Genomic DNA, 17,412 nt, shown 5'->3' on the forward strand with positions numbered 1-17,412 from the left:
TATAGTGGGTCTATGTTCTAGGATTTGATCAAGCTCTCAATAATGGAATATATCAGTACTGGGGTACAGGCAGTTTAACTTTGGGTCTGCATTCTAAACTGCTCTCCTATATGCCTCTCATATGAAGCAAGAAGAATTCAAGTTAGCCAGCAAGAAGACAATGAATGCTGACCTGACAAACTTTCGAACTTCACTAAAACTTAAAAATGTTCTTCGTGGGTAAAGGGCTGGAGTTTTCACAACAGAATCTTTCTAACTGTTGCTTTGGGTACAGTGGTGAAAGAACTGTTTTAAGACACTGGTATAGGCAGAAATGCTCATAGATTTCCACAGTATTTCAACAATTCTTATGCACACTGATTGAATGACTACAGTTAACACGTTAGCCTGTTAGCAGTTCTTCATGAGTCCCTAGCATTAACACAGGTTAAATGTATGCTACACCAGGTTAGACATAGTAAAACATTGCCCCAATTAGTTTAAAGATCACAAGAGTGAAAACTGGCTTATGAAATACCAAAATCACACCTAGCCTAAAATGTGTATGTGTGTATGTCCTTATGTATTTTTTTAAGTGCATCAAGGGGCCGGTGAAAGATATTTCTGTGCTAGAACTGATTGAGAGAACCAATGCAAGCATATTTTCAAAAATCCAATCTTCTCCCAATTCTCTCTTCAACCTTGACCCAAAGAGACAGCCTGAGGTGCAGAGAAAGAATTCAATCTTGGCCCTCTCTCAGGAGACCTGCAGTACTAACTGGAAAGAAGGGCTTTTTGAGGCATGAGAAGCCTGGCTGAACTCTCTGGCCCACTGGGCCTTGCCTAGCACAGAAACCAGTCAGTTCTGCTTACCTGAGCAATATCATTTAGATAGCAACACCTTTCTTGGCTAGTGTTCCAGGTTGAGAGGTTGTGCGAAAAGGTGATGACTACCGGGGAGGGCAAAGAATCAGTGCTGACAGCCTGGCGCACGTTCTGACAGCAGGAACTTTTTCCTACAGTGGTGGTTGGAGGAGAGCTACTGTAGGCAGAGAGGCCTGCAGGGAGTCTAGGACAGTTGTGGAATGGAGGCGAATGCGTGAGCAGAGGAATAGAGATCCACGGTGCTGGCAGTAGTACACATTGTACATTCAAGATAGCAACTGTAGTTCCTACGGTAAGGAAGGTTTAAAGCTGTTGATACTTAAAAAGACTCACAAATTAAACTTCATAGCCTTTGACTTAGGCTTTAATGGCTTGTTTTTGTTTATTTACTTGGGAGGTGATCCAACACAGTACTTCAAGTTCAAGGCCCAGCTCTTGAATCCAACCTCCTGGATTTAAAATCTCTCTTTACCAATTCCTACATTTGTGACTTTTGGAATGATTTCTTTAACCTCTCTGTGCCTCAGTTTCCTTATCTAGCAAAAAGAAGATAATAACAGAACCCATCTCACAGCACTGTCGTGAATGTTTCCCTGAGTTAATATAAATAAAATGCTTAGACTGACGCCTGATATAGAAAGTGCTCATTGAATGTTAGCCATTCTTCTTTGGTCATTCTTGTCATCCTTGTTTGATACATCTGAAAATGGTGTACTGATCCCAGTGAAGCACAGAATGTAGACCTGCACATAAATATGCAGAAGCAGAGTTCAAGTCTAACTTGAGGCTCCCAAGCCATGGGGGAATGTCTTGTGCATCACGCTGCTCTACACCCTAACTTCAGGGTTCCAACAAACAAGCTCATACAATCTGCCTGGGCACTTGGCTGACCTTCATTATTCAAAGTGGCATATATTTCACAGGTTAGAGTGAGGCCGGGTGTGACCAGGGATCAGACCCCTGGTCACTTTTGTCAGATGCCTTAACTCTCAGACCACTAGGATGCTATTCAGGGCAGAATTAGTCATTTACTAATTACTAATTACTCCAATGGCCACAGACCTAAGGTCAGCAATCTTCTCCCTTCACACCAGGAGGATCCAGCATAATAGAGGCCAGACAGGTAATTTGCATTGTCTCTTCTTAGGAGCAGAGGCTGATCCTGTGTTAAAAGCAAGCAAAGAAGGTATAATTTGATGGGAACTTCCATTAGCTCCTCATGGGAACACCGAGCCTACCTCTCCTGCTGGGACCTGGCAGGTTCTCACATTTGATACCTAAAGATACTTTGCAGGGGAACCAGACAGGTCTGACCCTGGCCCCACATCACTTTTAGTAGTTGGCAATTCTTTTCCACTCTGAGCATCTGGAGAGTCATCCAACTGTGTTTGCCAAACTTGCTTGAATGTGAGAAGCATGTTTGTTTTATGATCAGTGTCTTGGGTTTTAAATAAGAATACCACAGGAGATGATCCCGCTATGATCCTTGCTAATGTACCTCTAGGCTAATAAGTTCTGAGATGATCCTGCTCTTTGATTTCATGAATAAGAAAATAAAATGGGAAATGCGTGACATTTAAAAATTATTGTTATTCCTGAGAGTAAAATTTATTTTAACCCTCTCTGTAGTGGCTAAGTCTCACATTGACTATGATGCTTGCCAGATTGTATCTCCTGTTCTTCCTCTCCTTAAATATGTGCTTATTTACTTCCTGAGTTCAATTTTAGAACCCATCAAAGTAGATCCACTCAGACTCTGACTACATTTTCATGCATAAATTCATAGATGTCTTCAGAAGGAACTGCACTTGCATATGCAAATACTTTCCATGCCTTTTCATTTCTACTTTTGGCCTGCAGTTTTTAATTCATGCAAACACATTACACAAACAAATATGGGCTCAGTAACAACACACGGCATGTGTGAATTGTTAATTGCAGAGCGATGAGTTTGATATGGCCAAGCAACTTCCATTATTATCAATGGAGAGGAACAAGATTAAACAGGAAGAATAAAGGTATATTTGAACATAAAATCCCCAGCATTGGGTTTCATTTTATGTAAATATTAATAAGGGAAAAGGTGACAGGACAATCCACAATTCAACAATAATCTGGGATCTATAGCTCAGTGCACAATGATCCAGAAACCGGGCTGCACCTTTAATGAGACTTAGGCAGAAAGGTCTACATTTCAGCACAGAATCATAAGAAACAAAAATGTGTGCAGCAACACCGTAAATAAAACCAAAAATATAGCAGAACCTGAAAGGCTTTCAACAATACTGAACGTGCATCACCTTTCAAAATATTTGAGTCTTATATTAGTGATACTCCTGGAAATAACAAGTGTCCTAATGTTGTACATTGAAAATTTAAACAGTCCCTTAATTAATTAAGCTGTGATTCTTCATATTTTTTTTCCAATTCCCATTCATGCACTTAGGGGTCAGGAGAGAACTTAGTGAAGTAAAACATTTGTTGAAGTTACTCACAGATCAAAGACATCTGATACAGAGCAATTTTCAAGCAACCCCTCCCCTTGTTTGAAGTGTGTTTTATTTACATGATGATAACTCAGAAAATGAGAGTGTAGATTAAATATAAATTGTATCCTGCAAGGGTCTATGGTTGCAGTGGAAATAGAATTTTAACTATTTCTCTGCTGATTTACTTAAATATTCTCTGAAATCTAAAAACTGGAGCTAGGCTAACTGGGGGCATATGAAAACATGTTTGTTTTTTTGTTTTTTTAAGAACGAACACTGGACTACAGATTTGTGTGTGTGTGTGTGTGTGTGTATATGTGTGTGTGTGTGTGTGTGTGTATATATATATATATATATATATATATATATATAGAGAGAGAGAGAGAGAGAGAGAGAGAGAATATATATGTGTGGTTTCCCAACAGGAATGGAATTCTAAGCTCCTATCAATTGAATGTGACAACCCCACACCCCTAAAAAAATTTATATTGAAGCCTAATCCCCAATGGTATTTGGAGGTGGTACTTTTGGGAGATGACTGAGTCATGACAGTAGACTCATCATGAATGGATTTAATTATAAAAGAAGACCCAGAGAACACTCCCTCCTTCCTCAGCTATGTGAGGACACAGGGAAAGACAGCTGTCAATGAACCAGGACACTAACTGGCTAGTACATTTATCTTGGACTTCTCAGTCTCCAAAACTCTACGAAATAAACGTCCATCATTTATAAGCCACCAGTTTAAGATATTTTGTTATAGCAGCAGGAAAGGATCAAGACACAAGCTAAAGCATCTCACGAGGAATTAAATTAGTTGCAACATTCACTGACAGGAACATGAAACAAGAAATCAAGGATCAATGTTATGAACAAATGATGCAATAACCTAGCAGGCAGGGCCTGGAACTTGGCAGTGGCAGAGTGACCATTCCCGATGCAGTCACTGTATTTTTGTTCATTCACTTGTAATTTTGCTAAGCTGTTAATGTAAATCACACATGGCAAGGCTGGTACATGAAGCACAGGACATGGGCTGGTGAGTCAACCTCACCATACTGCCTTTCAGCACTGTTTTTGCTTTAGCCTATATGTCCATACATTTACAGCAACCCTTGACAAGTGATAACAAACCTCCTCATGGATATTGGATATGAAGAGAGTGCCAACTGTTAGTGCTTGAGAAAAATATTCTCCACCCCAAAGAAATCAAAATACTGAGAGGAAAATAACTTTTGGTGAAAGTGGCAGGGAGAATTATATCTGTGGAATTGGGTAATAACATACATCAGCTCACCTATGCTCTGAAACACAAAAGGACCAATGCATAACTCAAAATTAACACCACATCTGAGAAGGAAAAAAAATTATATATTGCACAGGATAGGGGAGGTTCAAATAGGTTTTAATCAATATGCCATTTGTTCAAAGAGAATCTAACTGAGAAGCTCGATGTGTAAAACAGTAGAAATTCCAGCTCTTGCAGGCTTATATGTGGGATTCAAGAAAAACAGTTTAAAAGCCACAGATAATTTTGTGTTCCTCAGGACAGGGATTCATAACGGTCTCAGAAATACCCCTTACAACGCCAAAAGGTTTGCTGTACCTTACATCTATCAAAACCTACCATTGTGGGGCTCCAAAGCAACCACCAAATTGTCAAGGAATTCAGTGTCTGGGACAAAAGAGGCACTTCTGTAATTCCCACAGGCTTCTGCTACAGGTCAATAAAAGGATTGTTTTCTGAAACTAGACTCTAAAGGGGGGATGATACCGACAGGCTTTGCTTCCAGTTTTTACCAACCTCAGTGATCGACGCGCAACAGTGCAAGTCAAGAATGTAAGGCAGCTCGGAGCAAGTCAGCGGGGTCAGCTCTACCTACCTTGTCTGGGAAACTCATCTGACTCCCGGTGAACGAGGTCTGTGACTCGGTTTCCATAGTGCATTCTGCTGTCGTGGTCATAGGCCTTCAGAGTCTCACTGGAGCTGTAGGACTTCTGCGTGGGCACGCGGCAGTCTTCACTGTCCAGGGAGGAACTGGTGTAGCGGCACTCCTTGCCACACCGCCCCCTGGTCAGAGAGCGGTGTCGCCTGTCCTTTACATCCATTATTCCGGGTCTGGCAGAAAGCTGACGATGTCAGAAAGGTGAGGCCTGAGTTTCGGCACTTGTCACTCTGCCACCTAAAAACATCAAAGGAAGAGAACAAGACGGTGATTATAAGAAATGCTGCCTTCTGGTCTGACTCGTGCTCTGACTCAGATAAAAACATAAAAAGGAAATTTGGTCAGTAGCACACAATCTCTTTTGCAAATGCTTAATGTATACTTAAACAGGCAGCCAAGACAGAACTGGATACAGTAAATTAATTTTTTGTCCAGTTAATAGATTTAAAAAAAAATAGTAAACTAACCCATCTTTTGATTTTCCTGTATGTATACGGATGACATAAGTCTGTCACTAATGTAAGATTTTACTATGAAGCAGTTCAAAGCAAAACTGATTTCGCCCATCTTTAATTGCATTCTCTTTTTGCTATAGAGAAGTTGGGATCAACAAATATCAAATTAAATAAACAAAAATAAAAGAAAGGTGTACGGAGGCATACATATATGCTACTGAAGCTTTGTAATGGTACTAAGTCACATCTGACTATTATAAAATTGCCCAACTGGGTCTGGAGAATAGTAACATAAGCTATTCTTGACATGCAAAGAATCCTCCTCCAATTTCTTTAATGAACCTTTAGCAAACTCCCAATCAGTTTTCTTTCCTTTACAGATTGGTGGTGTCTTGAACAGGCCTGGTGACTCCCTCCCTTAATCACCTACCAACAGGAGATCTTCCTCAGAAGAGGTCTCACTGGCACAACCACCTGATCATCAATCTAAGCCTGCCCATCCCTTCATTGCTGGGATATCCACTGCTGAAAAGAAAAATGAGGAAGAGTACTGAATGCAGTAGGTAAACTGATGGGAAAGAACCTCTTTAACATATGAACTGGTGACCAGAGAGCTCCTAGGTCTGTCACTTGACATCCTGAGTCTGAAATTGTACACCACAAACATCACTCAGAAAAGACTAGCCTTCTGCAACCCTTTGTTTGTCTCCCAGAGTTAGGAGTCTCTTATGGTTTGTGTTCCTCTCTAATTTTTCCCCACTCAGTTTCCCTTCTTTCTCTTATAGTCCCTTTCACTATTTCTTATAATCCACACTACTGTTGCTCCCTGCCTCCTCAATATGTCAAAAAATATTTGGTGGGCAGATCTGTAGCTTTGAACCCCTCTACTCTTCTTTGGCTATTTACCACATTGTCATGGGATGTCTATTTATACCAAAGAACTAGTCTATATGCACAGCGATGTGCATGGCATCCGTCTTAAGACAGCAGAATCCGAGTTATCCTTTCCTTGTCTTTTTATACTCAGAGTCCCTTTTGGATCTCAGGAACCCTCCTGATTTACATTACCTGTATATTTTATCAAATGCAGCTTGTAATCATGGACAATTTTATTTGAAAATTGGCAATTAAAAAGAAGGTACGCCTGTTGTGAACATCAAACACAGTGGTGTTGCTGCCACCATCACTCATAAAAGAGCTAATCTTTAGTTTCCTGGAGCATACATTTCCTGACTGGAGTCTGAGAAGCATTTTGGAGAGTTACTAGTCAAGACCTCAGGACCTGCTTGAAGGACAGAAATAGGCAATGTTGGCATGGAGGTTTTTGCTGCTGTGTAGCTGATCCAAGTATATTAACATTGATGCAATTTCTAAATGCCAAAAATCACCTTCCCTAGTTTACAACATGTGATCTCAACATTTTGGAATTCATATTAGAGGCTGGTTAAGAGTATGTCCATTGAAGTCTTAGATTGGATGCTAACCTTACCAATGGCCACTGAGTGGCCAGAGCTTTTATAAAATTAGTCCTGGACTTTCAAATTTAATTTCTCAACCAGCAAATATGGAAAATAGCAGAATCTACTACATAAAGTTTTGGCAAAAATTAAAACAGCTACTGTGGTAAAGCTCCTCATGTGTTGTCTAATACATGGTAGGGACTCTAAAAGAAATAGGTTTTTTCCTCCGAATAAATTTTTTTCTTAGGCAAGTATAGACTTGCATAAGACAGAAGGTGGCAACAATAATATAATCCCTAGAATTCAAAGTTCTAATTATAAATATCAATACTTGAACTACACACAGATAAAGACTTTCAGCCCCTATTAAAGGTACATAAGACTGTGCACCCACACTGAAGAACCACAGTGTTTCTTTGAGAAATTGGGGTTTTGAGTGAATTTTATAATTTTTACCTCTCCTGCTTCACCTTAAGCTTTTACTTTTTAATGTTTTTAGTGTTCCTGCCTCATGAAATCCTATCTCCTCCAATTTGTATCATGCTTTAAAAAGCAGACTGACTTTCTGTGTGTGGGCATCTGATTTTATTTCATATATTTCTAAAAAATCATGTTCTAAATGGGGGCCTAAAGGTATATTATCTATTCATAAAGTGCAAGAGCTATAGTGAATGGCCATTTTGACATTTAATTTGGTTGTCCAGCAATCTTTTCCTGTTAAATTCCTCTTTCTTGGGTATTCCTTTGATAGTAAATTTGTCAGCAATGTCATCTCTGGACAAATGACAGAAGTTTATGTATAATGAGGAAACAAAAAAGGACAAATATTAGAGATAGCTAATTTTTTAAGGAACTGAGCAAAGTACAGATTGTTGGCTGAAAGACATTCTGCACTTAGCCTGCCTGTTATTTAAAAATTAGTTTTCAAGATTCAAAAAGACAAAATAGAAGAATTTATGTTACAATCTGGATCTCCAGCTTATTGTGAAAATTTGGGCAGTCTAGAAATGTCCACTTCCGGAAAGATGTAATAAATGTACTTCACGTATTCCTCCCACTAGGTACAACTAAAACACCCAGATATTATATATAAAACAAATATAAGAAAAAATATGAAAGGTGGAAAGAAAAGGCAGACCAGCTAGGGCCTTTACAACCCAAGGAACAATTCTGTGGCAAGTTCCTGAGATTTCTTTTTGCCCTATATATCCCAGACTTGGAGCTAAAGACACTGGCAACACAAAAACATCAATAGGCACAAACAACAAAAGCTCCAACAAAAGCAGGCTTTCTCTAGTCAAAGGACTAACAAAGAAGCAGTATAATAAGAATGAAAATGTGTAGTCAGTAACCTCTTCCCTCTAGCCAAACAACAAGGAAAATACTGTAGTCCCAGTCCCACCTTCATCACCAAAAGCCAAGTGGGGAGCCTAGATTTCCATGCTGCTGAGGTGACAAGGCCTCTCAATCTCAAACAGTGGTTTCAGAAAGGCTAAGAAGAGAGCTAGGATTTTCATCCCTTCCAGAATATAATGAGGCTATCCTCTCCTTATAGGAAGCTTGGCCTTCAACTCCTACTGAGTACTAACAAGATGCCACTTTCCTCTGCTGGAGTGGTATAGGAGGAGGCCTAGTAAGGAATTGTCATTCTTCCTCGTGTTGGTCCTTCTGCCTCTTGTTGGTAGTTGTTGGTGTCACTAGATATTGGTATCGGTGGGAGAAATGAGGGGTTATGAGGCACTGCTCCCCAAATGCCAAGGGAGGTAAGGGGAGTCCTAGTGGGAAGCCAGAAACCCCTGCCTCCTCCCCACTTATCAGCTTCTAATAAGGAGCTCCCTGCCCTGGGGTATTGGCAGAGACTGAGTGGGAAACCAGGACTTTTGTTTCAATCTACTAGTAATGAGGTGGGATTTCTCTTCTGACACAGCAATGTCAGAGGAAACCAATTAAAATAGAAAACCTAAGTAAGACGTAGAATCTCATAACATAATACCCAAAATGTCTAGATTTCAACAACAACAACAAAAAACCAACCTGTCATATTGAAAACTAGGAAGACCTCAAACTGAAGGGGAAAAAAAGCAACCAATAGATGCCAATACTGAGATGACAAGGTGTTAGAATTATTTGACACAGACTTTAAAACAGCCATCATAAAACTCTTCAATGAGCAATTATGGACACGCTTAAAACAAATGAAAAACTAGAGATTCATTAAAAAGATAAGAAGTCTTGCAAATGAGTAAAAGATATAAAGAAAACTCTGATGGAAGTTTTTAGAAATGAAAAATGAAATAACCAAAATGAAAAACTTAATAGATGGGCTCAAGAACAGAATGGAGGGAATAAAGAATACGAGAGCTTGAAAATTGGACCATGAAAATTACTCAAACTATACAATAGATTAAAAAATAGCCTAGGGGAAAAAAATGCAAAGAGCCTCAGGGACCTGTAGAATGATAACAAAAGACCTAATGTTTATGTCAGAGTCCCAGAAGGAAAGGAGAAAGAGAGAGGGCTGAGAAAGTATAGAAATAGCTGCTGAATCCATCCAAATTTGCAAAAGACATAAAGCCACATGTTTAAAAAGCTGAATAAACACCAAACGGGATGAATTCAAATGCATCCATACCAAGACATATAGTCAAAATTCTGAAAAGTTAAAACAAAGAAAAGTGAAAGCGGTGAAAGAAAAAAAAATAACATCTTACCTACACAGGAAAGCAATTCAAATGAAAATGGATTTCTCATCAGAAACTATGAAAATGAGAACAAAATAGCACAATGTTTTTTAAATGCTGAAAAAAAAAAAGAAATTTCAATCCAAAATCTTATAGCCAATAAAAATATTCTTCTAGAATGAAGGAGAAAACATAGCATCTAAGATAATTTATCAGTATGGTACTGGCTCAAAAATAGACACAGAGAAGCACCTGGGTGCCCCAGTTGGTTAAGCTTTCAATTCTTGATTTAGGCTCAGGTCATGATCTCAAGGTCATGAAATCAGTCAAGGTTCCATATTGGACTCCACATTGGGCGTAGAGCCTGCTTAAGATTCTCTCTCTCCTCTTCCTCTGCACCTCAGCCCCTCCTACCCTTATTGCACTCTCTCTCTTAAAAAAAAAAAAAAAAAAAAAGTCTCTTAAAAAAAAAAAAAAGACACATAGATCAATAAAACAGAAAAGCCCAGAAATAAACCTACAATTTATGGTCAATTAGTTTTTGACAAAAGAGGCAAGAATATGCAAGGGAAAAAGACAGTCTCTTTAAAAATAGTGCTGGAAAAAGTGGATAGCTACATGCAAAAGAATGAAACTGGACCACTTTCTTATGCCATACTCAAAAATAAACTCAAAGTGGATTAAGGATCTAAATGTGAGACCTGAAACCACAAAAATCCTAGAAGAGAGTACAGGCAGCAATTTCTCTGACATCAGATCCAACAACATCTTTTTAGATGCAATTCCTGAAGCAAGGGAAACAAAAGCAAAAATAAACTATTGGGTCTGCAGCAAAATAAAAAGCTTCCACACAGCAAAGGAAATAACCAACAAAATTAAAACACAACCTACTGAATAGAAGAAGATACTTGCAACTGACATATCAGACAAAGGGTTAGTATCCAAAATATATAAATAATTGATACAACTCAGCACCAAAAAATCAATCCAATTAAAAATAAGCAGAAGACATGAACAGACATTTCTCCAAAAAAGACATGTAGGGGCAGCCGGGTGGCTCAGTGATTTAGTGCTGCCTTCAGCCCAGGGCCTGATCCTGGAGACCCAGGATCAAGTCCCACGTCGGGCTCCCTGCATGGAGCCTACTTCTCCCTCTGCCTGTATCTCTGTCTCTCTGTCTCTCTCTCTCTCTCTCTCTCTCTGTGTGTGTGTGTGTGTCTCGTGAATAAATAAAATCTTAAAAAAAAAAGACATGTAGATAGTCAACAGACACATGAAAAGATGCTCAGCATCACTCATCATCAGAAAAATGCAAATCAAAACCATAATGGGATATAATTTCACAACTGCCAGAATGGCTAAAATCAAAAACATAAGAAACAAGTGTTGGTGAGAATGTGGAGAAAAAGGAACAGTTGTCTGCTGTTGGTAGGAATGTAAACTGGTTCAGCCATTATAGAAAACAGTATGGAGATTCCTCAAAACGTTAAAAATAGAACTATCTTATGATCTAGTCATCACTACTGGATTTACCTAAAGAATACAAAAACACTAATTTGAAGGGTTATGTGCATCTCATGTTTATTGCAGCCAAAAGCATTGCCAAATTATGGAAGCAATTTCAGTGTCTGCTGATGGATTAAAGGATAAAGAAGATATGGTATATATAAACACACACACACATATATATGGTATATACCCATGCATACATATATACAGAGAGATATATAGGTATATGTGAGTGGATGTTTATATACACCATATATATTCCATGTAAGATGGTATATGGTACATATATGTGTGTGTGTGTATATATTTACACACATACATATATATAATCTTAATGGTGTGTGTGTATTGGATATAATGGAATATTATTAAGCCATAAAATGAATGAAATCTTGCCATTTGCCACAATGCGGATTCATCTAGAGAGTAAATGCTAAAGCAAAATAAGCCAGAGAAAGACAATCACCACAGCATCTCATTTATATGTGGAATTTAAGAAGCGAAGCAATTGGATAAAGCAAAAAAAAAGATAGATAAACTGAAAATCAGACTCTTAACTATAAAGAACAGTTATCAGAGGAGTGGTGGAAGAAGTGGGTAAAATAAAGTGAAGGGGATTAAGAGTATGCTTATCTTGAGGAGCCTTGAGTAATATGGAATTGTTGAATCACTATATTGCACATCTGAAATGATTATAACACTGTATGTTAACTACACTGGATTCAAAATGAATAAATAGCTAAAAAATTAAAATTAAATGCCTGGAAAAAGGAGACAAAAAAAACTAAGATAATTTATCACCAGTAGACTTACTCTACAATTTATGGTCAATTATAAAATAGAATAGTTAAAGAATTAGTTCTCTAAAACAGAAAGGAAACAATAAAAGGAGAAATTTTAGAAATAATACAGAAGAAATCAGAAAGGAAGAAAAAACATGGTGAGCAGAATTACGGGTATATACAATAGATTTTCTCCTTTGAAGTGTTCCAAATTATTTTTGATGGTTGAAATAAAAATTATAATACTGTTTGATGAGGCTCTAAAGGTATACAGAAGACATATTTACAAAATTCTATTATAAATAAGGAGGGTTAAAGTGACATAAGGGGAGGAAGGGTTTCTACAATGTACTCAAACTGGTAAAATGATGGAAGTAGTTAACTGTGATATGTAGGTATGATGTAACAACTAAAAATTTTTTACAAAGAAATGTACTCAAAAACACTGTAGATAAATCAAACTGGAGTTCAAAAAATGCTCAGTAACCCACAGGAAAGTAGGAAGAACAAAATACAGAAATAAAAAATATAATATAAGAAAAAATAGAAAACAAAAAGTGAAATTACAGCCTTATTCCTAAAATAACAATAATTATATAAAATGGTAGGTAATCTAAATACACAAATTAAGAAATGGAGAGCTGCAGACTAAATAAAAAAAAAAATATTACCCAACTCTATGCTGTCAACAAGAAAGTCACTTTAAATGTAACAGTGAGGCATACTGAACATAAAACTAAGGAAAGATATTTAATACAGACATTAAAGAAAATAAGAGGGATTATATTAATATCATATAAAGTTTACTTTACACGAAAGAAAATTAGCAGAGACAGAGAAAGAAATTATATAATGATGAAAGGATAAATCCTCCAAGAAGAAATAGCAACTCTTAATAGGTAGTACCAAAAAAAGTTGTAAAATACATGAAGTAAAAAATGATAGAACTAAAAAAAAAAAAAAATCCACAATTACACTTGGAGATTTCAACACTGGACTCCCACTGATTGATAAAGCAACTATACAGAAAATAAAGGATATAGAAGAATCTCCAAAACACCATCAATCAACAGTGTCTACTCAAAATTTACAGAATATTCTTCCCAACAACAGCAGATTATAATACTCTTTTTAAGTATCCATGGAACATATATCAAGAGGGAACACAGCCTGGATCATAAAACAAAAATTAAAAATTTTTAAAGATGTGAACTCATATAGAATATGTTCTCTTAGCATATTGGAAATCAAATCTGAATCAATAACAGAAAGATAAGAAGAAAATCTCCAAACACCTGAAAACTAAACAACACTTTCCTAAATAATTCATGGGTAAAAGAAGGATCTCAAGCAAGATCAAAACATACATTAAAGTGAAGGAAAATGAGAATATAACATATCAAAATTTGCGAGAAACTGCAAAAGCACTGCTGAGAGGGAAATTTACAGAACTAAATACATCTGTTGAAAAATAGCAAAAGCCTCAAATCAATAATCTAAGTTTCCATGTCAAGTATGTAAAGAAGAAAAAGAATAAACTCAAAGTAAGAAGGAAGAAAAGAATAAAAGGCCAAATTCAATGGAATTGAAAACAGAAAAATAATACAGGAAAGCAATGAAACAGGCTTTATCTTTGAAATGATCAATAAAATTGACGAACTTCTTGCAAGCTTGACAAAGGGGGAAAAAGTAGACATAAATTACCAATATTAGGAATGAAATGGGAGATCATCAGAGACCCTAATAGCATTAACAAGACTCTTAAGAATACCACAAAGAACTCTACAAAAATAAATTTGACAGATAAGATGAAATGGACCAACTTCTCAAACACCTAAGCATCACAACTCACCCAAGGTGAAATAGATCATTTGAATAATCTTGTAATTGTTAAAGAAATTAATTTGGTTTTTTTTTTTTTTTTTTTTTTTTTTTTTTATGATAGGAACACAGTGAGAGAGAGAGGCAGAGACACAGGCAGAGGGAGAAGCAGGCTCCATGCACCGGGAGCCCGACGTGGGATTCGATCCCGGATCTCCAGGATCGCGCCCTGGGCCAAAGGCAGGCGCCAAACCGCTGCGCCACAAAGAAATTAATTTGTAATTTTAAAACTCACACACACAAAAAATCTCCAGGCCTGGATGATTTCACTGGAGAATCCTATGGAATGTTTAAAGAAGAATTAATAGCAATTCTATAAAATCTCTTCCAGATAATAAAGAGGAGGCAGCATTTGACAATCCATTTCATGAAACTATTATTACCTACTATCACCTTGACAGCCAAACCAGACAAAAATAATACCAAAAAACAAAAACAAAAACAAACAAATAAATAAAAACAAACCTGAAGGCCAATATTTCCCCATTAATATAGACACAAATATCCTTACATTAGCAAATAAAATTCAGCAAAAAACCATTAGACACCATGTTGAAATAGGGTTTATTCTGGGAGTGTAAGGATGGCTCAGCATTTTAAAATCAATCAATATAATCCACCATATTAACAGGCTAAAGGATATGTCAACTATCTTCACTCTAAAATTGGAACTTCTAGCCAGTGCAGTAACATATGAAAGGGAAATAAAGACATACAGAGCAGAGCAAAGACAAAACTGTCCCTGTTTATAGATGGTATGGTTGTCTATGCAGAAAATAAAAAAAAAAAAAAAAAACCTCCTAGAATAAATGAATTTAGTGAGATCATAGACTACAAAATAAATATACAAAAAAATGAATTGCATTTCAGTATACTAGCAATGAACACATGGACACTAAAATAAAATACTATTTATGATTTTTTTAAAAAAGAGAGGAATACTTAGATGTAAATCTAACACCTGTACAAAAATTATATGGTGAAAACTACACAACACTGATGAAAGAAATGAAAGATTTTAAAAAATGGAGCGACATTATATTCATGGATTGGAAGAATGAATATAGCCATAAAGAATCAGTTCTTCCCAAATTGATATATAAATTGAATGAAGTCTCTATCAAATCCCAGCAAAAATTTTATAGATATAGATAAGGTTATTCTAAAGTTTATAGAGAAAGGCAGAGGAACTAGAATAGCTAAAAAGGATTTTTTTAATACGAAGAAAGTAGGAGTAATCAGTCTACCAATTTTAAGACTTCGATAGCTACAGTAATCAATCCTGGGTGTTATTGGCAGAGGGACAAACACGTAAATTAAAGAGAATACTATTGAGAACCTGGATACAGACCCACCAATAATATGCCCAACTCATATTTTGTTGTTGTTTAATGCAAAAGCATTTCAACAGAGATAAGGTAGCATTTTCAACAAATGGTGCTGAAATAGTTGGACATCAATAACCAAAAACAAAAACAAATAAAAAAGAACCTTGACATTTTTCCCTACTTAATTAAAAAATTACTTAAAATGGATTTGGTCACTTAGATATAAAGCATAAAAAGTTTTAGAAAAGTTTTAGAAAAAAAAGAAAAGGTCTAGAAAAAAACTATAAAGCTTGGAGAGTAGAAAGGAGCAAATCTTTAGACTTGACACCAAATTCATTATCTACAAAATAAAAAAAATTAATACCTTAAACTTCATCAAAATTAAACACTTGGTCTGAAAAAGATCCTGTTAAGATACGAACATGAAAAGACAATCTACAGACTAAGAGAACCTACTTACACACCATGTATCTGATAAAAGATAAGTATTGAGAATATGTAAGTATTCTTCAAAATTCAACTGTAAAACAAACAACAAACAATCCAATTAGAAAATAGACAAAAGACAAGGAGTGGCATTTCACCAAATAGGAAATATGAATGACAAATAAACACATGACGAGACGTTCAACATCATTAGCCATTAGAGAAATGCAAATTAAAACCACAATGAGATTACTACAGACTTGTCAGAATAGCTAAAAAAAAATTTAAAAAAGAAAAAAAAAAAACAAGTACAATAGTTACAAACATGAAGCACTGACAAGGATGTGGAAAAACTGAATCACTCAAGGACTGCTGACCTGATATAAAATGGCAAAGCCAATCTGCAAAACAGTTTATTGTTTGTTTATTTTCCTCTTTTGTTTATCCCCTTACTCACCACTCCTCTGGTAACCATGAGTTTGTTCTATATGAGTCTGTTTCTGTTTTATTCTGTTTTTTAGATTTCATATATAGTGAAGTCATATGACATTGTCTTTGACCTATTTCACTTAGTATAATACCCTCTAGGTCCATCCATGTGGTTGCAAATGGCTGAGTAATATTCCAGTGTGTATGTACATCACATCTTCTTCATCCATTCACCAGCTGATGGACATTTAGTTTGCTCCCACATCTTTGCTATTTTATATAGTGCTGTGATGAACAAAAGGGTGCACGAGTCTTTTTAAATTATCATTTTCATTTGGGGGGGTGATAAACACTTAGAATCGAGTTCTAAGTATGTATGGACTGTATGGTAGTTCTCTTCTTAATTTTTTGAGGAAACTTCATACTGTTTTCTATAGTAAATGCATCAATACACATTGCCTCCAACCGTGTGTGGGTGTTCCCTTTTCTCCCCATCCTTGCCAACCTTTGTTACTTCTTGTCTTTTTTGACTAGTTATTCTGACTAGTATGAGATGATATCTGTTTTTTTATTATTATTATTTGTTTGTCTTGTTTTTGTTTTTGTTTTGTTTTTAGAGAGAGAGAGAGTGCAAGCATGGGAAGGGAGGTGCAGAGGGAGAGAGAGAATCTTAAGCAGGCTCTGCACCCAACAGAGAGCCCAATGTGGGGCTAGATCTCATGACCCTGAGATCATGAACTAAGCTGAACTCAAGAGTCAGACATAAATGGCTGACTGAGCCACCCAGGCACCTCTGATTGTGGCTTTGATTTGCATTTCTCTGATGGCTAGTGATTTTGAGTGTTTTTTCAGGTGCCCATATGTCTTTGGAAAAATATGGTTTTTAAAAACACTGAATATGTAATTGCCATAGAACCCAGCAACTGTCCTGTTGGACACTGATCATAGAGAAATAAAAATTTGTGTTCACACAACACAAATGTTTATAGAGGAATGTTTATTCATAATAGTCCCAAATTGGAAATGATCCAGATGTCCTTCATAGGAGACTGGTTAAACAAACTCTGATATACCTATAATACAAAATACTGCTCTACGATAGAAATGAACTACTGATATACACAAAAACCAGAGTAAATCTTCAGAGAATAATGCTGAGTTA

The 17,412-nt window shown here is 36.5% G+C and overlaps 1 protein-coding gene across 25 annotated transcripts in view; it reads right to left on the reverse strand.

The window, feature by feature from the left end:
• Positions 1 to 17,412, reverse strand: part of TENM2 (teneurin transmembrane protein 2) — a 3,534,961-nt gene that overhangs the window by 923,054 nt on the left and 2,594,495 nt on the right. For all 25 annotated transcript variants that reach the window (XM_072756643.1, XM_072756655.1, XM_072756648.1 and 22 more), the window contains one exon: positions 5,237 to 5,536. In XM_072756643.1, the coding sequence (XP_072612744.1) occupies positions 5,237 to 5,462 (226 nt within the window). In that variant the 5' untranslated portion in view covers positions 5,463 to 5,536. The remainder of the gene's footprint in view (positions 1 to 5,236; positions 5,537 to 17,412) is intronic.

This window comes from Vulpes vulpes, chromosome 4 (assembly GCF_048418805.1).
Source record: "Vulpes vulpes isolate BD-2025 chromosome 4, VulVul3, whole genome shotgun sequence".
NCBI classification, from domain to species: Eukaryota; Metazoa; Chordata; class Mammalia; order Carnivora; family Canidae; genus Vulpes; species Vulpes vulpes.